General features: G+C 40.0%; 1 protein-coding gene across 50 annotated transcripts in view; it reads right to left on the bottom strand.

Annotated features, from left to right (window-relative positions):
* The window catches only part of celf2 (cugbp, Elav-like family member 2), a 154,926-nt gene that overhangs the window by 76,924 nt on the left and 54,220 nt on the right, over positions 1 to 23,782 (bottom strand). For 4 of the 50 annotated variants that reach the window (XM_077234063.1, XM_077234078.1, XM_077234067.1 and 1 more), the window contains exon 1: positions 14,935 to 15,228. The exons of 37 other annotated variants lie outside the window; for them this stretch is intronic. In XM_077234063.1, the coding sequence (XP_077090178.1) occupies positions 14,935 to 15,011 (77 nt within the window). In that variant the 5' untranslated portion in view covers positions 15,012 to 15,228. Of the gene's footprint in view, positions 1 to 14,934; positions 15,273 to 23,782 lie in introns of those variants that run through there. 9 more of the 50 variants (XM_077234066.1, XM_077234092.1, XM_077234082.1 and 6 more) reach the window with 8 other exon arrangements.

The following is a 23,782-nucleotide window of genomic DNA, read 5'->3' as shown; positions in this document are numbered from 1 at the left end:
ATTATGAGGTTGAAAACACTCAATAGTTGTGATATATGACAGGTGCGTCCGTCTCCAGCCAACGCGCGAAAGCACATTTGAATTTAGCAGTTGATCACGTGATGCACTGACCGTTCCAAACACACCGGTGTGATCGTACGCTCCAGAGACCAGCCAAGACTGATCACACCGGTGTGATCGTACGTGTGTAAGGGTTAAAAAGCTGTCTAGATAGGCAGCGAACTAGGTTTTTGAGCTAGTGTCTGGATAGAGACAAACAGGAAGACACAAAGAGAGCTGAAGATAAAGATAAAGGGAGTGATTGAGCAGGCTGCTGGAGTGGTATAATCAGTCAGGAGAGGTGGTGAGTTAAATGAACGGGTCTCTGTGTAACCGCACACTGAACAGTGCCATTTACTCTCTCTCTCTACAGGCAAACTCACACATTACACAGGCTAGCTCTCTCTCTCTCTCTCTATCTCTCTCTCTCTCTCAATAGCATCCTTCACCCCATTTTTATCCTTGACTCTTCCAGATCTTTCTATTCACTCTGTGCCTCTCTTTCTTCTGTAGAGCATTTATCCTCATGGCTGCTAGTGAATCAGTCAGCAAGGTGCCGGGATTAAATCTACACAGCAGAACACACACATGTCTTTGGCTTTATATAAAAATAATAGTAGACTATGGTATTTCACCCCTGAGATGGGCGGTCAAAGATGCTTCTTGGGGAAATTGTTTGTCTTTATTGTCTGTTTAGGCCTTGCTAAACCACATCCTTGACCGTTGTCTCCAGGTAACTATTTTTCCAACTTGCCATGCTATGTCAGTTGTTTCACTCCGTAATCCCCAAAAAATTCCTGTGGCGCGAATGAGTCGTAGAGCGCGGCGCGGTACAAGCGAATTGAACGTCTGGCGCGTTACGCGCGAATGATTTATTTAGTGCTTTTTGTGCATTCACGTGTTTGACACGAACTTTTGCGTCAATTCGCGCCGCGCTAACCAATCAGGAGCCAGCTTGCTGCTGTCACGTTGTGAAGTAAATATTTTGTCACATAAAAACATGATTTTAACATATGAGACATTAATGTTGTATGCTATTTATTCCATATCTAATCTAGATTATATGAAACATTATTATTATTCTAATGTAAAGAGAACCAACATACTTTAGTGCAAGAACAAAGTTCATGTCTGGACAGTGTTGTGTGAGGGAAAAAAATCACAGGACAGTTTAATCACTTTTGTAGTAGCCTAGGCTGGCTCCATTTATCATCAAAACAAAAATAAATTACAGATTAGGTGGTTGAGGGCGAGGGTGATCCTCGCTCGGATGCGGGACAACAGGTCATCAAACTGGCCGCGGGACAGGCGGAAGTACCGCTGAAAGCGGCCGTCATCCAGGCGCAGCTCCTGGAGCAAATGGTGAAACTCGCCGAACTGGGTCCGGCTCAGAAGGGTCTGGTGGACCCAAATACAGTGATGATGATCCCTACGCCGCTATTCTGCTCTCCAGAGCAAATACAGAGCGGTGACTCTCTCAATAAATGTTCGATCAATATTAGCCATCTTGTAAAAAGATTGCCGCCAAAAGATTCCGCCTCCGACGCGCGTAAATTTCGCTTCAAACTTTTCTTTTTTACCCACGTCAATTCAGCTCGACGGGCGAAGGGATTCAAAGTGGACACGCGTATAAGTAGACACGGCAGCCGCCAATTTGACGCTCAATTCGCGTCTGGTGTGAACGCACAGTTATTGTAAGCATGGAGTGATATTTAATTAGTAGTTATATACTATCATAGTATTTATTTATTTTTGTATTTTAAGTTTTTCATTTAATACTTTAATATAATTTAATCTTTATTTCTGTTATTACAAAAAAAACTATATTTAAAACATTTTTAGTTTTAATTAATGACTGAAATAACACTGGTCTTCTTCTTCGAATGCTCAAGCTCTTTAAAGCCGGGTGGATTCTGATCGTCCATATTTGTATCGTTCACCAGCTAGAAAAAAAAATCCTACTGAAAGAGATTCCAACGATATTGTTCCTTTGTCTTGTTACGTTATAGCTGTGGTGTGGACTTCCATAATTCACAGAACTAGAATAAATGCTAAAACTTTATAGTTATAATTATCATTATTGTTATAGTCCTTGGTGTGCACAGGCCTTACAAAGTAATTTAATCCAGCTCAAGTAATTACAAGATTGTTGACAACGGCTCACAGTAGATGCATTGCACTCTGGGTCTGAATGGCGGTGAAATCACATGGAGGCAGATTTGTGAGCTGATGAGATTGTGCTTCAGAAGGGAAGAAGCGTTTTTAGGTCACATCCAGTCCTCTTTCTCTTTATGTGTCCCCTGGGCTGACCCAGTCAAGCCTTAATGGTGGAACAACAGTGGAGTGCATTGATTAACTATACCACTAATGAAGTGAAAAGGAGTCAATACACATACGACTCACTCACACACACACATTTCTCTGCTGAAGAGTTCAAGTATGTTGGATACTGTTGCATGTCAAATGTCTCAAACTGCTCAGATTCGCCAAGACACCAAAACTTGAAGATCTCAATATAAACTCAAAAATATATCATCACATTCTCCAAAAAACACATTATCTGGTTTATTCGCATTAATTATTCAAGCTGTATTCTCCTACATAGTCAACAATTGTCCCATTCGTATCTATTCTTATTTTTCCTGAGGCATTTTAGGAGGAAAATTAGACAAAGTTGATACTTAAATAAAACATAACTGATATAACTTAAGTCCCCTGAACTATGAAAGAGCAATACAATTTCCTAGAGTAACAGTGTGTGTGTGTGTGTGTGTGTGTGTATGTGTGTGTGTGTGTGTGTGTGTGTGTGTGTGTGTGTGTGTGTGTGTGTGTGTGTGTGTGTGTGTGTGTGTGTGTGTGTGTGTGTGTGTGTGTGTGTGTGTGATGCAGACATCGATCAACATAAACAGCCAGACAGCAATGTGTCATGATTCCCCATGGAGAGGCAACCACATCTTCTAGAGTAACTAAATCTACAAGCGCGACACTCTCGATCAAAATACCCACACACACTTCAGCCACTCTGCACTGTGAAGCATTATCATAGCTTTAGTCATATCAGTCCACAGCCGCGTATATTCTCTAACTGTCCCTACCAGCACAATATCCACCTCAGCTGCATTATTCACTCGTCTGGTGCTTCAGTTAAACACAGGAAACTGCCTCTGATGTGAGTATGTGTCATATGTCCTGCTCTGTGGTTCGGCTCTATGTGATGTTTAGTTGACAGGTCAGTGAAACAACAACACAATGACACGTCACTGTGCCAGCGTGGCTCTCGATGACCTCTCTGATCCAAAATGTGTTGTATGTATGCTTTGGAAATATACACACATTATGAAAATCTGTTTCTCACAATATTGCATAGTTTTGTTCAAAGTAATTGTGTAGATTCATATTTTTTTTGTTAGTTTTTATTTTAATGTAATTAAATGATCTATTTAATGTTATATTTTACTATTTGCATTTTTATATGCCTTTTTCATGCGTTATTATAAATTAAATTAAATTATAATTTAAATAAAATAAAAATATTTACTAAAAATTAATTTATTCACAAGTTAAAATTATATGACTTTTTTATTTTTATTTATTTATTCACATGTCTATTTATTTATATAATTTCCTATAGCACATTTAATAAAGAAATAAGTTGCCTAATGAATGGAAACATGGTTACTACCACATTGAAAATATTGGCTACATTCAAGCAAAGTGTTGCGGATATGCTGCACCTCACATGTTTACCAATATTTCAATCCGTCTTATTGATAAGCGTTTTTTAAGGGGCATAATTTCATTAGATTTGACCTTCAATTATTGAATTAACCATAACATTAAATGTTTGAGCAGCAACAATTGTGTTCCAATTATATAATATTAGGATGCATTGGGATGTATCACACGATAGTTGCTGACAGGAAATCAGATCCAATGTGTGTACATGTCATACATCCAATTATGGGACTCTGGGTAGTTATGCATGTCAGCCAGTTGATGGGTCAGTTGGGTCTATCATCATGACAGCATGGCTTTTGCTGACATCTCTGGTCCATTTATTAGCTGTATGTACTGTAATGCCAGAAATCGACTGGAGCATTATGCTACATCTACAGATGTTCTGTTAATTGATGTGATATCCTTATTTACTTCCACCTTAATCTCCGTCTCCACAGAGTTCCTATGAATATTCCTCCGCACAAAGCTATCAGAGAACACTTTTTTGCAAAACGGGTTATGAATATAAAAACAATGGCAATTTAGGGGTGATATGATATGCCTTGAGGAATCTAAACGTTCTGAGTTTTTTTTGTTTTTTTGTTTCAGCTTTGCTGGAAAACGAACCCACGACGTGCAGTCCCTGTGCGCATTACATAATCAACTTCAGCCCTAACCACCAGCAGATGTTAGCCGTGTAATCTCACTCACTCGCGTCCAAGTGAGACTGGCTCAGCTTTTCCGGTGCGTACGATCCCTTTCATACACATCAATTTGTGTCTCTGTCCATGGGCGTGGATCACAAGGGAGAATGAGGGCTGCATGCTGATTGGTTAAGCAGCAACACACGGTGACCTCAGCCAATCAGTGGCAAGCGTAGCAGAACAATGAGGGATCCTCAATTTAAATGTGAATACAGTGCTATTATCCAGCTGTGTGTGTGTGTGTGTGTTTATGTGTTTATTTGTGTGTGTGTGTGTGTGTGTGTGTGTGTGTGTGTGTGTGTGTGTGTGTGTGTGTGTGTGTGTGTGTGTGTGTGTGTGTGTGTGTGTGTTCGAGTCTTTTACTTAAATCATTATCCTGGCGAGAAACAAAATTGGAAAGACAAATGACAAAAGAAATAAATGGAGTACAAACCAAATTGCCAGTTTGGCCATGTTGATTATGCCGATTTTGAAAAATCTGTTATTTGTCTAGTACTCTTTCTCTCTTATTAAAGACACTGTGGAATCTAAAGTACTGTTAAATGCATGCTTTTTTAGTCTGTGTAAAATTGACTTAAATTTGGACAGCCTGATCAAATAATGAGACAAAAATCTAACTCCAAAACTAATGTCAGTCTGATAAATCCTTCACTGAATGAACTCCCTAAATCAATAAGAATCAACATTTTGACTCACTTACTGCACTGTATTTTATCATTACTTTCAGCGATGTCTGTCTGGGAATTACGCAAGTGTGTGACAATTAAACAAGCTGGGTATGGTTGTTCATTGAACAAAGTGTAGTTAAAGCATTTAAAAAGAGGGTTTATATGTAATACATACAATTTTAAAACAAATGTGCTGGTTTGTCGGATTATAAAATAGCTTTTCTTCAAATAAAAACAAAAAAGCTTGCATTATATAATAACTTCATCAGATATTAAATTAATTGAAATATACTTTTTTGATTAGTTATTTTTAGTTATAGTAATTTCAATCACAATCTTATTATCAAACCAATTTGAGTATAATGTAATATATTGCCCACTCCTTGCTAACATTAATGGAATTTAATTTGTTACCAAATTCTCCATATAGGATTCCACTGTGTGTTGAATCTGCATCAACATGGAAGGTTAAGTTAAGCGCAATGCATTGTGAAATACAGTATTCAACACAGAGTGCTGTCATATCTGGACATTTGGACAGATCATCCGCACATTACATGCATACTGCAAAAGCAGCCGTGGTAGTATGGTAGAACGCCATTCAGAACATATCCAGTGAGTCTGTTTTCAGAGGGCAGCGGTATATAGTGAACACACATTCACTCAGACACAGCCTGAGGGTAGGCACAGACAGAATCACTCCATTTTGCCCTTAACAGCATAGAGGCCTGCGAGCTCGCAGTAGATCAAGCGTTGCAATAAAACAGTCAGGCCTACTTGCACAAACTTTAACTGAACCTCCACACACACAAACCAAATTCTATATCCCGGTATAACACACACATTTATCTTTCTCTCATTACTCTATCATCATAGTCCCCACAGCAAACACTCCTGCATTCTTATATAACCGATCTGTTTGACGAGAGAACGGGAGCAAAAGGGAAGAAACGCAGGCGTGAACACTTCTGTGGATCTTGTATTTTTCCTCCTTCACATCAGAATGTATTTTCTGGTCAGAGTCAAGGTTGGCCATGACAGCGCTCTCCCAAAAGTCTCTTCGTATGCAGTGTCCTAGTTTCTTCAGGGTAAGAGAAACAGAGAGACGCAGTGGAAGCAAGCGCAAGGTGGGATCCGTGTCATACACTGCTACACTCGGTTGAGTTTTGGAGAGGCGTCAGTACCGTAACTGTCCAAAAAGAGGGGAGGTCTGTCTCCTATGCCAGCTCAGAGATCTGCTGCTGTGCCCATGGCATCTCCTGGCAAGGAGGCCCCGCGGGGCTGTTTGCCCATCTGGGAGGCTGGCTGAAGGGTTCGGGGGCTTTGCGGCAGCCAAGGTTGATGGCCTGATGTGGTTATGGGTAAGTGCAAAGGCGTGCTGAAGGTCCCAGTAATGGGACTTGAAAAATGATTCATGAATATTGAGCTTCATTAGCATAGAAGTCTCACACGGCCAGAATTTTGACTATCGGTATTGAGCTACCGGACTTATTCTAACCAGGCAATAAAAGAGGCCTACGGATTGACATTCAAAGTGACTAACCACACTCTTTAATGTTACTTGCACACCATAGCTTTCCATTCATGCCTAGCAGGGGTGTCCAATTCTGCTCCTGGTGGGTCCCTTTCCAGCTCCAACCCTAATTAAACACCTGAACCAGCTTATCAACGTCTTTAGGATCACTAGAGGCAGGTGTGTTGAAGCAGGTTGGATCTAAACTCTGCAGGACATTGGACCTCCAGGAGCAGGACTGGACACCCCTGCTTTATGCAGTGTGTTGCTAGGTATCCTCATCTACAAGGAAATCTCCATACTGCTATTTTTTCATGTCACGCAGCAACCGGTGTAGCCCAATTCACAAACAAGTGACTCATATAGAAGGTTCTTACAAATCGTGCAAAAAGACTCCAGTTTGAATAATTCCAACTAAAGGTCCAGACATACTAAACCGACAACACAGAACCAGCGGAGATGAAAGCAGACTGTTGTAGTCTGCGCCCAGACCAAAAGGTTGTGCGTGAACACACCAAAAAGACTGCAGCCAACTAGTATGTTCATTCTGTGCCGGCATAAGAGGAAAAGCAGTCTCATACCAGTAGGTGGCAGTAGTCTGTATTCATCATTCACCGGAAGAGATATGACTGTAGATATAGGAAACAAAGCAGCATGAGTGCCCTCTTGACTTTGTCGTTTGCTTGCTTTTGCCACTTCCATTCTATTTTTTGTACACTGCTATGCTAATCTGAACAGCCAATCAGAGTGAGCTCATTGAACATCCTCAATTGGCCGAAAAGCTGTTGGTACAACTACTGCTAACGGTGCAGAAAATACTGCAAAAAAAGGGCCGACAGATGCTGAACAACGTCACAACATTGATTAACGAAGTGTCCCAAAACTGTGCGTTCAGACTTTGTAAAACTGTGTAAAGCCAGCCATTCAGATAGAAGTTCTTGTGTTCCATCTGTGTGTGTCGTCTAGGCTATTAGCATACTATTGATGAGAAACAGGACAGATCCACATACAGGGATTGGACACCAACAAACTGGTGTGACACAGGTGTGATGCCTGGATTAGTGTGTTAGAACACAAGAGTCGAGCTGGAAGGTTGTGTGTGTGTGTGTGTGTGTGTGTGTGTAAATCTATTTGTGTGACTTTTAGCGCAGTGATGGCTGCCTTTTAAACAGGCAGCAGAAATAAGTCCTCAAATGTTTCCCATAATCCTGCATTCCGCTCCCTCTAGCTGCAAATAATGAGCTCTCCTTCTGAAGAGCCCAATCAAACAAGTAAAACATTTGAGAGAGAGAGAGAGAGAGAGAGAGAGAGAGAGAGCGAGAGAGAGAAAGAGAGAGAGCACGAGAGAGGGAGAGAAGACATGACAACATGGGTATGTAAGGAAGCAGAGGGAGGATGCAGAAATTATAGAACGTTAGAGAGTGAGTGAGAACTGAAAAAGACAAAGGGAATGAAGCGGCAGAGAGAGCAAGAAAAAGAAAAAGAGGGAAAGGCAGGGAAAGAGAGGGAAAAGGTCCGTGGAGACTCATTGAGGTAAGCCTTGACTTTGGCAAATGCAGCCACGCAGATGGAGTGAATAAATATTGGACAGGGATCTCACATCACTAACAGAGAGAAAGAGGAGAGGGGGGATATTGGGAAGGAGAACAATCAAGAGGGAAAACAAAAGAACGATCCAACGCAAAAGAAATCAGCGCACACAAACAAGTCCAAATTGTTGATCATATGAGCCGCCAAATCAACATTAAATAAGTAATGCGTTCTGCATCTTTGACTTATCGACTGTAACACTAACAGTGCTTGAGAGTATTTTCTATACATTTAAAATAATAAGTACATGAATTAAATAAATCAGAAATGATTTTACCACTTTGTGTAATGCCTAACAACACCCTCTAGCAATTTAGACTAAGAAGCGCATGTTTTAAGGCATCGCTCATGTCTGCTCATGCGTATTACAGAGATGAAGCACCACTCACACAAAAATCACGTTCACTTGCATGAAATTCACTATCATGCGGATTCCTATTGAAATGACGGGATAATGCATGTATTTTTATTTTAATAAATAATTGTAATAAATATGATTAAATAATATTTCAATAACAAAGTCTGAACTTTCTGCTTATAACAGCAAAAATGCAGAATACAGTACTTGATCAAATAGCAGAGATTTGAACTGACTCTGCAGAATGACTGTAATTGAATTGACCAAAAAAAAGTGTTTCAGGTCTCTAAAGCAACTGAAAGAAAAACATATTTTTTTGAAAGGCCAATAAACACGTCTGTTTCTATTTTGTGTGTGTGTGTGTGTGTGTGCGTGTGTGTGTGTGTGTGTGTGTGAGTGTGTTAGGAAGCGAGATATTTCTATGGTTCCAAGGCCACAGGGGAGAATGTTGTTCATCAAAGAACTCTAGACAAACACTTCTGCCTTGACTGTAGTCAGCTTTTCAGCGAGTGAAAGCCATCATCACGAGTACATGCGTGACCGTACACAGAAAGAGAGATGTGATGCTTGTCTCTCAGTAAAATCCGAGTGTGGAGTGTGCTTAAGATGAAGACACTGAGTAAACGAGAGAGTTGAGGTATAGCAACAAGGTAGACAGCAAATACAGACAAAATAATTAGTCCTCTAAATAAGTGTTGGTGGGTTGCAGATGATCTAAACAGGTCTTAAAAAGCGAAGTAAAAAATGCAAATCATAAAATACGACAAGCCTACATAGCCATGCATTGAATAGCAAAATAAATAGAACTAAATGCAATAAAATATATGTAAAAGGGATGAGAATGCATTTCACAACTTTAAGGAAATTTCCTTTGCCATTGACGGAAATGCCCGTCATTTGTGAGAAAATGTTTCCCCGCAATTGACCAAATTTCCAGGCCTTCCGTGTTTACACTGTTCTACGGTAGGGGGCGCTATGACACATCTTCTAAAAAAGCACTGAATCTCCTGATGAAAACACATGCGAGGAAGATGCAGAAACAGGCGATATCATATGTAATTATGCACATGTAAAATAGCGCGATCGTCAACATTAAAAAGCATATAGGCTAAATCAAAACTGCCTAATGTTACAGAATGAAATGTCGAGTAAGGACGAGCTATAGGACGGTGTAGCTTTGAGGGTGTTGATGGACTTGATCTACTTCATCATCGTTCTGAATCCCATCCAGATGTATTCTTTGACAATTATTCGATTTTCTCGGATTTTTGCTAAAGAATTTGCTTTTTTTATGAAACTTACCCACATTCAAGTGTGGATGAAAAAAAAATGCATGAAGCTAGAATAAAATATTTTGGTTTAAAAGCAGATGTTCTTTTGTTTCTTTTGATATATTGCATGTTCAGAAATTCACACAACAAAATATGCTGGGAGCCATGACATTTTTGTGAAAATTATCAAAAACGCTAGCGATGGCTGGAAACTTTTTTGAAAAACGCTGGCAGGGAAAGAGTTAACATTAGTGGCTGTGCATCCAAACTGATTCTACAATACAGACTTGCTAATATGGCAAAATGTCCATCTGAATATTTCCGTGGCGACAACAACCATCATTACTCTTTATATGCAACAAACGTCCTCATTGTGTAAAACAGGGTGCATCATTTCCGCTTCAAATCTTTGTGTGCCTTCAAAGGAGCTGCTTAAGATGAGCATAACCGATGTCCATTGCATATGCAGATTGATATCTAAATTGTTTTATTTTTATCACTAGCATTCAAATATTAAAATAGAATAAAATCACAACAATAAAAATAAATGACTAGGTTAGCAGATTCTCTTAAAAGGCCATAGATATATCAGTTAATACTGCTGTTAACACTTTCTCCGACAAGCAGATTCGACGATACGATAAAGGCTATAATGTCTTTATCCTTCACTTTCACACATATGGGCCGGCAAAATGCAGGCATGAGGGATGTAGTACCTCTCGCCCATACAAATGAACATCTGACCCTGAAACGCATTTTAACTTTATAGTGCTAAAAAGGAAAACATTGGCCTTGAGTTCGAAAAAGTCATTCTCTGTGAAATCCTTTCAACGTATACACACACATTGACTTTCTGGACATGTAAGGCTACTCCGTGCCTGGATGCAACTGGCATCCACTTTTGAGGTGGATTTGACTGGGGCATCAGCCATTTAAGGAAGAAGTTATTAATATAGACAAATGTATTAATAACATGCACTGGTGAATCGTGCACAATAAGCCCAGGAACGTGGATTAAGAAAGTAAACAGGGTCAATTTTGATTACATGATGACTTTAAGGTTGGCTGATTGTGTGACACAGCTCCTCACACTCATTAATCATCCCTTTATCTTCCAGCAATTTCAGGAATGAAACTGCTCTCTGTAAGCGCTGGAGGCATCTCAACCCTCCCTCTCTCTTTCCTGTATTCCTTCCCTTCAGTTTATGTCTCATTTAAACAGGTCATGGGTCAAAGTGTACAGACTTCCCAAAGTTTGTGTCTGTGAACATTATTGTGGAAAGTTGTAGGAAAGTTTATCTGCTGAAGTAGGAAAAAAAAAACTAAATTAAAATACAAACTCAATCTTGCCTAACAACGATGCCAGCGTTGTAATTTTCCCACATAAAAACAAAACAAAAAAAAAACTAAATTATAACTTGCATTAACTTGACAGACTTCTTTTTTTGCTTATTTATGTATTTTCTTTTTCGTTCTTGGAAAAGCCTATATGGAAGCCTGTTTCTGCCAAAAAAAAAAGCAATTGTAAGATAAAGATTAAAATAATAAATATTCAATTGTGTGGTATAAAACTACTATTGTGCAATATAAAGTTGTGGTAGTGAGTTCTGAATGAGCAAGAAATGTAAAAATAATAATAATTTAAAAAAAAAAGTTATTTTAAGAAATTTGCTTCAATTTGCATCATATTTGCACAAGAATATTCCTCCATATCGCCAGCATTCCCTCCCACCGATCCTCCAACACAACCTCCGGTGGGATAGAAAGCAAGTTCAGTGAACCCAACACTGGAAACTCTGATCAGCCCCTCTCTCTCATCCCGCACACACAATAAGAGCTTCTTTGTGTCCCGGAGGACTGCTGGAGAGTTCTCAGATCTAAAATTAAGTTAGCCTGTCAAATGACTTCATTTTACTGCAAAACTAAAAACCAGAATCCAGAATCAACAACAAAGTTGGCAGCTGAAGTGGCTTAAGACAGGCAGAAATGTAGACTGCGCAATTGGGGATTTAAGGGACAGGGTGTTTTATATTCTCACTTGAGTGCGTGTGTGTGTAATGTTTCTCTGGCAGAGAGGTGAGCGGCTTATCACTTGGTGAAGAGAGAGATTAACAAGTATTCACTCGCTGGAACACGGGCCAGCCGGATACTGCCCGTCCACCTTTTTACGTGTGTGTGTAATGGGAGACCGATAGCAACACCTTGTCACAGAAGTGCTAGTCCGTGCTTATGGTGAACTCACCTATCAGCGAATTCACCTACATGTCTTGATGTGAGAAAAAGAGACATATGGGGACAGCAAGAATACAAATGAATAAACCTGAGAACAGAAAGGCCTGTACACAAAGAGAAAAATTCATAGGAGATGGAACAAACTTTTAAAGAGATTTAGATAGCAATATGGTATAACTGGAAAAAGGAACAGGACCGCTTTACATTTTATTCATCATAACAGAAGGAAAAAGTGATGAGGCATAGTGCGAGACTTTCAGCAACCAGTTCTGCTAAAGCACAGCTATATTAAATTCAATTAACTAAATTACTGGTTCTCAACTTATTTTGACCCCAAGGCCACCTTTTGTCCAAGGAAATATTCATGGATATAGGGAGCTTATGTACTATGTACTTTTGCTGTAATAAAAAATGATGTCAAAAATTGCCAGTTTAATGTTGTACATCTTTATTTTTTGTTTTGCTTTTAGCATTTTAATTAAAATTGTTAATTTAACTCAATTTAAATAATTTTAAGACTTATTGGGCCCCCCTGAATATTTGATGAGGCCCTCTAATGGGCCCGACCCCCTGGTTGAGAACCACCAACAGCGGCGCCAGTCTGCAGTATTTGGGGTGGAGCTTGTAGTGTCATTAAAGGGTTAGTTCATCCAAATATTATCCCATAATTTACTCACCCTGAAGCCATCCTAGGTGTTTATAACTTTCTTCTTTCAGCCAAACACAATCAGAGTTATATACAAAAAAAAATCCCGGCTCTTCCAAGCTTTGTAATGGGAGTGAATGGTAACTGAGATTTTAAAGCCAAAAAAAGCGCATCCATCCATCATAAAAGTAATACATACCACTCCAGGAGGTTAATAAACATATTAAGTGAAGCGATGCATTTACTAAGAAAAATATCCATATTTATAACTTTAAAGACTATAATCACTGCTTCTGGTAACGGCCGTATGCGAGTTGAGTTCCGGCCGAAGAGTGAACTCTGACATATTGATTAACGATGAACACGGGATCGCAGAGAATAGAGCAAAACAAAATAACGGTCACGAATTATAAGTTTAAAACCAGAACTTTTTGTTTTCTCTTAAGGAGAAAATCACATCGGGCTACTTTTGACTGGACATTGGGCCCCATTTATTTCATAGACCTCGCAACCCTATAGACAAATTAAACTAATTACAACAAACTAACCCCCCCACCCAAAGTAGCCTACATATTTTGGCATATTTAGAGGAGAGTGACGTCATTATTTAGTTTCTTCATGAACTATGTGTAATTTCGAGGGCACTTTTCTCTAATTAAGCGAACTTATAAGCACGTTCGGTTCAGTCTCAATTTTTTCCCCCGGAAGATATTAGCCTAAATAACAGACTGTCACACACTATATCAACTGTAAATAGCTGGTAGATGTGAATAGGAAGGAAACTGTGGAGTAAAAGGAGAGAAAAAGAGGGAATGCGGTGAAATTGTCAACACAAAACAAGCGCTCATCAACCGTTAGGAGTTAAAGGCGAGCGGACGTAAGTGGGACAGCAGCAGCGTCTGTAAAGGGCTCGCGCTGCATCAAACTATCCCTCGCGCCCCGCAACACTGCACTTTAAGTGAATTATGTGTCCTGCGCGCGCTCTAAACTGATTTCGGCAACACATGCCACGTAACAAATCAAATTTGAAACAACCCAGATAGCGAGAGAGAGAGAGAGAGGGGGAAAGAGAAGGGGAGTCAGTCATTGCGCATTCCGATGGTTTAAAAACAGAGACGGAGCGGCGCATGTTTTCAACGCTGAGCTCGAGCCATTTCAGTCACATGTCTCTTGCTCATGCACGAGCTGACACTGCGCTGCGGATCATATGCGTTCAATTTAAAGCAATTATTCTGCTATTTAACGCTCTGATGCGTGAAGTATTAAAATAAAGGCGGTAAAAACTATATAGGCTATAAATGTTTCCTTAAAAAAATGAATAGGCCAATCATACACAATATGTCCCACTAAAAGTGTGATAATATCAGATAAAAGATGCATATGTCCATTAGAATAGAATATGGCTCTTTCTTTGTCATCTCCTAGTATAGTTGTTTTTTGTTTTGTTTTTTTGTCAGTGGTTGGGAAAGTGTAGAAGGGTTTGGATGTAACATCACACCCTGAATGGTTAAAAACGTCTTGGACACCAGTCATCGGAGGGTTAATGTTCCCATAGCCTACTTTTAAACCCCATAGGCTATATCACACAACAACATCAAATCCATTGTGGATGCGCGTGCACGTGCAACAGACGCGTTTCAGTAGCCTAATGTTGATGTTGATCAAATATGAATGAGTCTTAAATGACTAAGCAAATCAACTGAATTTGTCCTATAATTGAGTTCACCCCAAAGCCACAAATGCTCAGTTTACCTAGCATCAGAGTAGCCTAACCCAAGTTCTTTAGCCTAATGCATGCCCTATTCTAATTCTAATAATCAGATGGTATTTCAGTGGACCGTTACAAATAACTACATATTCTCGCAATGAGTTACACTGAATATTCATTGCTACAATTTCACTCATGCACTGCAGATCAGTCTACGTAACATAACAAAACTCTGAGGCTATTCGGACTGTCCGATTACGGAGCACTCAACCCAACGTGTGTATTCCCGCAAAGCGTTTGAGAACTGGCACAATGAATGCAGTTAAAAGCAAAAAACAACATTAGCACCATCAGCCCCGTTATCTGATCGCTGATAACACAGCGGGAGGCGCAAACACACTACAGCGTGCCCTATTTGTCAACACGCTCGCGCCGAACAAGATGACAGAAGAGAGCTGAGGAAGCAAAGAGATAAACAGTACGCTTACATCCTCTCTCCGGCGCTCAGCAATCGTCCCTCCACCATCATCTCGGGTAGAAAATCCAGATTGTAGGACGAAGTCATGTTCAGGCTGACCGTGTTGTGCGCCGCGGACTGGATAACGCCCGCCCTCCGCGCGAGCTTGCCGAGTTTGGGCGCGAGACAGAGAGGGACAGGTGCAGCAGCGCGAGCGGCACTGCTGGGCACACACACACACACACAGAAACACACTAACTGCGCTTGTCACATTCTTTTCCTCTCACCCATTAGACTGTTTTTCCTCAACAATCCCTTCAACAACAACAAAAATCCCTTCTTTTCAGACAACTATCGTTCCGGAGCGTCAGGCACCGGGAGGGGAGAGGCGTGGCTGCTCGCGCTGCAGCGAGTTTTTAACCAATGCATCTCTGAGCCACATCAACCGGTCTGTTCCATATGAATTAAAGAATTAATGAAAGTAACTAAACCCGTATGAGTTTCTTTCATTATAAGGGAACACAAAAATAGATATTCTGAAGAATGTTCACACAGCTCCTATCCATACAATGGAAGTAGATGGGGACTGGAGCTGTCAAGCTCCAAAATGGACTAAAAACTCAAAACTGGTCCATATGAATTTGCTGAAAGCATTGGCACAATAGGGCAATACAATTCACATGCATTCAAATATGGCGCATACAGATGTATTGTATTTTTTTAAAGTTCAACATCTCCAATCGCATTTCACATTCATTGTAGTCATCACAAAATAACTCTGTCTCTTTTGTGTTCCACAGATGAAACAAACAACCCAGTATTTTTCATCTTTGGGTGCAAACTAAGACATATAGACTAACCAAATTTAGATTAAGAGATAATAAAATCACCTTATTGCATCAGAATTCGAGGCACATCCCCATTTTACAGTGCTCATCCTTTCATGCGTAAGAAAGAGTACATTTTCTTCTTTGTTTTCCCCTTGCATGCCCCCAGGGGAAGTGGGTCTCGAGCTGCAGCTCTACAGAGCACGTGCAGGAACTAGGTCATGGGAAACACTGATGCTTAATGCGTATATATACACATAAATGATGCATGGCGAAGAAGAGGATGTTGTGCCTCGCATTCTGTAGAACATGACCACATAAAATAAGAAGATCTGGGAATATGCGGCCTAAATTAGCAACCATTAAAAAAGTGTCTTGTCTTGCAGTTTATGCTTTTAAATTGTCCGTAACAACATATTACAGCCAAAAGCTTCGGAACAAAACAAAAAGCCATAATGGGCCATGCCAGTCCTTAAAGACCAAGTGCAATGAAGGATTTCAGCTGTCATTAAAAAGCAGTTGCGCAGAATTTAAGTACCATAACCAGCAACAAATGGCCAAATTAAACCAGAAGAAAATAGATTCAGCAAATTGTGATAAACAAAACATGTGTTGTGCTCTGTTATGACCTGTAGCCAAACAAAGTGCTAGTATTTGCATGTGTTCAAGGCTGGCGCTTGTGCATGCAAGGATGCACAATCAATATTTCCTTCTTACTGTAACATTCATGAGAAAACCGAAGACGAAACTAACCCTAGAGCCACATCCTTAGAGACAGTTTAGATATAGGATACGATTATTTGTAATGATTTTACACAAATGATTATAATACGCAAGCCAGTGGGGTCATCTTTCCCTCTAAGAAACACTTGTGAATGCCGCCTCCAGCTTGGACAGTCAAGCAGAGGTGACACATAAAATACAAAAATAAATAAAGTAGGTAACATACAATAATTCCAACATTATTCAAGTCAATATATGTAGGCCTAAAACCACAAACACAAAATAATACTTCTCACTGACCTAAAATATCAATTTGTGCATCAATTACATACAAAACAAAACAAATTTTGGTGGTGGTGGTGATGGGGGGGGGGGGGGGGGGGGGGTGCATTGTGAGTTCTGGACAGGTTTATAAACATTCCGCTGTTCTCAAACAACCCGATATCTACTACCTTGAGCAAATATACATTGCATAATGGATTGTGCAATAAAGAAGCAATTTACGAATGCTCAGCATTGCTGTTACACATGTTATGAAGATGATAAATTCACTAAATGGGCTTCTATTTGGAGGGAATTTCAGCAGTAAACCGAAAGCTTAGAGGACAGAAATAGGGGTGAACATGAAGGAAAGGCTGCAAACACAATGCTAACAAAGAAAACAAACATCTTTCTTGTAATTTTGTGGGATGCGAAATAGACATTTATAAAGCTAATGTCTGCTTAAAAAGGTATACATTTCAATACAGTGCAAGCCTTTACCTCAAGCCTTTTTTCAATGAAACTCCCGAACTGACTTGAGAGATGAAACACTGTAAAAAAATACTGTTGGTTTAACTTAAAAAAGTAAGTTACCTGGTTGCATTAAAATTTTAAGTTCATTGAAATAAAAAACGAATTAATTCAATGAAGGAGATAAAAAAACTGAGATAGCATATTGTATCATGTAGTCATGCCAATAAAGCAATTTTGAATTTGAATTTGATGGCAAATCATGCAAATATTTTTCTACAGTGTAACTATATTACTATAGATAACCTGCTCAAATGTAAACATGCACGGTTTACAGTAACTTTATTTAACAGTGTCATTGTTACATATGTTACATGTAGTTACTATAATAATAACTATGAATCATGCATAATTACATGCAACTAAACCAAACCAAACCCTAATCCTAACACTACAGTAAGTACATGTAGTTAATATTACTCAGTACTGAAATGTATAATTACATTGTAACAAAGACACTGTAAAATAAACTGTAACCTTGTTTACTAGCTTTACAAAGTTTAAGGACCTAAAACCCAGCAGGTTTTAGGGGCAAATGCAGAGCCAATTTTTCCACTCCAGAACCGACTTTTCAGCTGTGGAAAAACACTAAACAGTTCTGTATCAGGCTCTGGAACACTGTACGTGGAAAAAGGGCAAGAAGGGTAGAAGAGATTTCTGAGGACATCCATTTTACTGATATCTGACAGGTTGTAGGGACAATTTACGTGTGGTATTAGGCGGCTTTAGCAGATCGGAACATTAACTCACACCACAGACCTTCATGTCGCTCCCTGAACATCCTTCAATCTTTCCGGCTTCCTCTTCTGTGTCCTTCTCTTGGGGTTAAGAAGTCTGATGAAAGCACTTAAGGGCTGATATAATTCTCTCTTGCAGAAGATAATGGAATTTAGCCACAAGACGTCTTTCATTTGGGTTTCTTTCTTTCTCTCTGTCGCGCTCTCTCTCTCTCTCTCTCTCTCTCTCTCACTTTCAGGTCAAAGGTTTCCCTGTTCTTCCTCCTGCGGTTGTTATTGTTACCCTTTTACCAATTTCTGTTTTTTTTTTTTGTTGTCATTTTTTGTTCTTCTTTTCCTCACCTCCTCCCCAGGGGTTTCAGGGTTATAGCCTGAATATTTTCTCTTGCCGTCAACCTGTTTACTGCATTACTGTTGCCTAGCATTACTGTGAGTAGGGAGTTGGCAGCGGTTATTTTAATGACAGTAGACCATTGCGAACACACACATAAAGCGGCAATATGAATAACCTGAATTTTTCCTGCTAAAACTACACACAGGATGATTAAGTGAGGTGAAACTATATGGTGAACGTTAAGTAGAACATAGTCCTGGAACAACATTCCAATCAACCAATCAAATTTGAGGGATATGTTTACAGTTAATGTCAATTATGGGCATACAACAAGGTTTAGGGGCTTCTACACCATTCTTATTCACCTATCATTTCCCTCCGATTTTAGGGATAAGTTATGGGTCACATTTCAGGCAGCCGCTGTCTGACGATTTAGCAAAATCTTTGAATCGTCAATCACACGTAGCTTCACATATATGATGGTTGAAATATTGTGTAGTTAATCTGGTGAATTATATCGATAACCTCCATCAAATATTGTATTACTTTGGCATAAAGGCCCAGGGCTGAGCTCCCAATGCCCTCGCATCCTAGTTACACTCCTCTTCTGCCTGATTTTCATGGGGTCCTTGTTCTTTGTGTGTTGTCTCTCTCTCTCTCTCTCTCTCTCTCTCTCTCTCTCTCTCTCTCTCTCTCTCTCTCTCTCTCTCTCTCTCTCTCTCTCTCTCTCTCTCTCTCGGTCTCACACCTTCTCTCTCTCTTTCTCTATGCCTCTCCCCCTTGGGTCTGGACCCAGCTGGCCTATAACACGTATTGATTGACCATGTAGGAGGAGAGCAAGGAGACAAGAGAGAAAGAGAGAGGGAGAGAAAGAGAAAGAGAAAGGCAAGCCCGGCAGGCTGCAATACACAGAGACAAAAATAGTACACCAGGAGTTCAAACCGCACAGAGAGAGTGTGAGAGAGAGAGAGAGAGAGAGAGAGAGAGAGAGAGAGAGAGAGAGAGAGAGAGAGAGAGAGAGAGAGAGAGAGAGAGAGAGAATAAGAAAGGGGTGGGGGCAGGGAAGATAGTTAGATGGAGGATAAGACGAAGGAGAACATGCTAAAAATGGCAGATATGGGGCGGGATAAAAGACTCCATGTATTAGGGGTGGTCTTAAAAAAATTGAGGACACATAGCAGCCACAAAGGGAGGTTCCTGTGAGCAACTTAAAATGACAAATGCTCTCAGAGTTTTTAGAATGGAACGACTAAACCTAAGAACTGCTAACATCCCTTACATCACCTCTATAAAACAAAAGACTCCAAACGGAAGAAGTCAGCATAACCTGATTGTAAAAACATGCCTCTAGCTACATTTTAGCAAAAATATACCTTTAAATCCAATTGAATTCACTGAAAAGAAAACTAGAGGCAGCAACAACTTTTTCACACAACTTGTGATTACAGGGGCAGACTACAGATCAATATATACTTATTTTCATATGGTCCCTTGCACAATACTGTTATGACCTCAAAACACTTTTACCATAGTTCATTATTTGTAAACTATATTTTGATGTTAGCATCAAATAATCAGCTCGGTAGTTAAAAAAAACATATAGTTCAAATTGGATGAGCTATATTTATATCCAGTATTTGCACACCACATATCAGTCGAATTCATGCTGCAAACTGCACATTGCTTGACAACCGTAAACATCTTTCCTGCGGTCCTGCTTAGTGACAGAAATGTAGATATATTGCGGCAACAAAATCTCTACCTTCTGATGCATTTGTTGCACAATATATACGTCAGCCCTAGCATTTTAGCCGTGCACATACATGCATGTAGATGGACATGAGGACTGCCAGCGGGATGTCAGAAGAGTCTGTTTGGTCTTATGAATATTTGATTAACTCATGGATTATGTAAAGCAGTGAGCGTGCTCATTTGGGTGAGAGCACACACATACATACTCTCGTCCTAATTCATACTATATATATTTTGCCTCGGGTCATATCAGATCAGCACACACATACATATACTGTATACACACATGACCTAATGAATTTGTGATTTTTTTATTGTCTCTAAAGCTTCCTTTTCACTATATCATACAAATTACAGACATATCACAGGAACTGCGTGAAGTTCTAGACCAGATGCAAAGAATTCTAATTAAAAGCACAAAGTGAGCATTACCACTCTGCACTATTCCATTAAAAGTGTCCAAAATAATCCCTTTACATAACAATTACATTGATTAGACTTAGAAATCCTAATATGCTTTTCTTGTGAATTTTACATTATTTTATTATGGTGAATAAGTGAAGGGTAGAGGCTACTTCATGACCAATTTGAAAGTTCTGTGCGACCACCACTAGGGGACAAACTGTGACAACCATGCGCGAATGTCAGAGATATTGCATGTTACATGGCTTAAGGCTTGATTCGATACACAAAATATGTCTGAATGAATTGTTTATGAATTTGACTAATCCAGTTATCGATTTTAACTCAGTATCTCAATGATTTGGTCGCAATGGTTAAAAGATTATCGGAAGGGAAGATTATCATTGAATAATTATATGAATTTTGGTCCAATTGTGGTACAATTAATGCACAATAGTGCACAATTGTTTTAGATTTTGCATTGAAGCTTGAAAGCCTTTTGTGTCCAATGGAAGTCTTTGCATTGGTACAATAATAATGGTGAGAATCTTGAGTCAACTATGCATTTGAACTGTCAACATGTTTCTAACTATCTGAATAACAACACATGTGGTTTAAACACACATTTGACTGTAACTATATCATCCACTTGAGTATTGTGGTTTGCTAGAGAGTGCATGTAAGCCTGTCACTGTAATCTGGGATCACTAGCCTGGCTAATCTTCTACATTAACTCGACCCCAGTTGTTTACATTATCACCATGGCAACCAGCACCAATGCTATTATGACATCACACGATATCAACTGCATATCGTTTTGCATTAGACTGTCCTTAATATTCTTTTCTGTCATATTGATCTAGAACAAAATCTCCTAAATCATAAAACCATCCAACATTCAAACTAAAGGCCCGTTTTTTGCTTCCCACTATCCCAGAATGCCAACCTCGGAGTGATTGTTGCCCAGTGCAGTGAACCTTACTGGTTTAATTGAACAGGTCTTGTGTAGCAAAATTGGAGTTTAAATAAATTTGCCATTTCTCTCCAAGTCCTACATTCATTAAAGAGCCTTTTTCTCCTTTCCTTTCTCTATCCATCTCCCCGCGTTCCTTTGTTTTACCATCCCTCCCCCCGTTTCCCTCATTAAAGCGGGACCCTGAGAGCGCTGGTCACTGCTTCTCATTTATTTTCATTTGAAACTAGCGCAAGCTTCGCTGAGCCACAGCTCGACGCTGGGCACCAAGGGACAGGTCATTCTCCTATAACACAAAACCACCCATTTCTGCACCAAGCTCGCTTACATATCCCAGAATGCCAGTGACAGCAGCCTGTCGCCACAGCCACACACAGACACAACCGCCATCGCCTTGTTTTACCATAATGAAAGGCTTTCCAAGCCACTAATTGCACAGTACAAACTCCAATGTTTGTAGCGGAAAGTCGGCAGTGCTGTACGAGTGGTTTTAGGAAGAAAGTGTAAGCTTTTATGACAGTCCGTTAAGAACCGACCCGGTGTTATCTGTAATTGCTTAACCCTTAATTTTCCTGTACGAAACACATCATTTATAGCTTTGTCAGCTAAAGTCACGCTCATACAAGCTGCACTTGACAATCTAGTGGCTGCCTACCTACACAACATCATAAATTTAAACATGACTATGATATCTAAAAATGCTGTCTAAGCAGGCAGCTCTTCAGGTTTTTGTCCAAACATGATGTCTAGGCTGGCAGTTTATCAGGTTTTGAGACTGTGATATCCATAATCGAAGTCTAGGTAGGCAGACCACTAGGTTTCGAAATATAAATAGCATAAAAGAAACGTTTCAGATATGTTCAAAATCAGTAATATTACACCTTACTATCTACTACTATTTACTACTTAAATAAAGTCATTGAATTTCTAGACATCATTACAGTACATTCGGCATCATATGGATTGAAGTTGAAACTCAGCGACATAAATCGACGTGAGTCCTCAGCGAACGAAGCATTACATCAACCGCCAGAGGCACACGCAATAGATTCTTTTACAGTCCCAGCATGTACGGTTTTCCCTTGAATGTGGCCCTTCGTGTAGCTCCATAAATCATTTTTTGCATCAAATAACGATAAATGTTCTCAAGTCCATAGATTCAGTCCCAGTCGCCTTGGGGTACATTTGTTAATATTTGGTCGTATTTCTCTAATGAGCATGCTTGTGTGTGATGGTTATGGCACGTTTACATTTGACATTTCTTTATTGGAGGAGGTTGAGTTATAGCCAAGGTATGTGTGTGTGTTACAAGAAGACCTGACCGCAGTCATTGGAGAGATTCATGTTCCTTGGGGGCTATTTTAAAAGCCATTGAGCACAAGTACAATGAATGAGTAAAAGGCCATAAATCTACTCTTTAAACCAACATGGCCGCCTCTCTGCCCCAACTAATGCCCTCACACCCCATTACACTCCGCACATTAAAAGCCCGCGTTATTAACTGCCCATAACCCTGGGATAAAAACCAACCCGACACGGCCCGATTAGCACCCTTCTCCAGTTTTAAAAAATGGCCAGAGACAGAGATGAGAAGAGAGGTAGTAAGCAAGCCACAAAGTGAGTGACAGCCTCATTGTTGGGGCGTCCCATTGTTGAGAATGCTTTCAGCACTACCCTCCTTCCATCTCTCCTCCGAATGCTCCCCTCCATTCCTCTCCAGACCCCCCCTCCACCCTTTTAAATCCAATCGTCAGAGAGGCGTGCAAACAAAAGCAGACATCTTTCTAGTGGCGGGACGGGGCTTAACCCCTCCTGCTCATCCCTCTCTTTGTTTAATGCGATTATTACATCCAAACAAACTCAGAATTTAGGTCCTCGCAAGTGTGTTTGCACTCTTAAATGTACGCATATATACTAAGGTGAATTATTATGGATTAAAGAACGCTTGTACTGAAACGCGACTGCAATAAGTGCAATAAGGGAGGACAGTAATTTGCATGCACAATTTTATTATAATGAATTTGATGTCTCTTTCTGTCACACTGTTTCGCTTGCACACACGCGCATTATCCTGCGCGCACGTACACGCATCTCTAAACACTTCTCTATAGCTGTATCAACTCTTCAGTTTCTAAAGAGGCTCCAAACGAACCGTAGGGGATCAGAAACAAGAGAGGGGAAACATCGCAAGCTGTGCATTTTCCCGGTTGGCAAGACGAGTGCCGACGGTACAGCACAGACAGGGTCCCGCAATTTGACAAAAACACAACTGCATGCAAGCACAGCTCAAACGGCCTACAATCGGCATGTCAACGAACCAAGCCAACAAATCCGCAGGC

This window comes from Siphateles boraxobius, unplaced genomic scaffold (genome assembly GCF_051911475.1).
Source record: "Siphateles boraxobius isolate OS27281-9 unplaced genomic scaffold, OSU_SipBor_1 19, whole genome shotgun sequence".
Lineage (NCBI taxonomy): Eukaryota > Metazoa > Chordata > Actinopteri > Cypriniformes > Leuciscidae > Siphateles > Siphateles boraxobius.
This window is presented reverse-complemented; position numbering and strand designations above follow the sequence as displayed.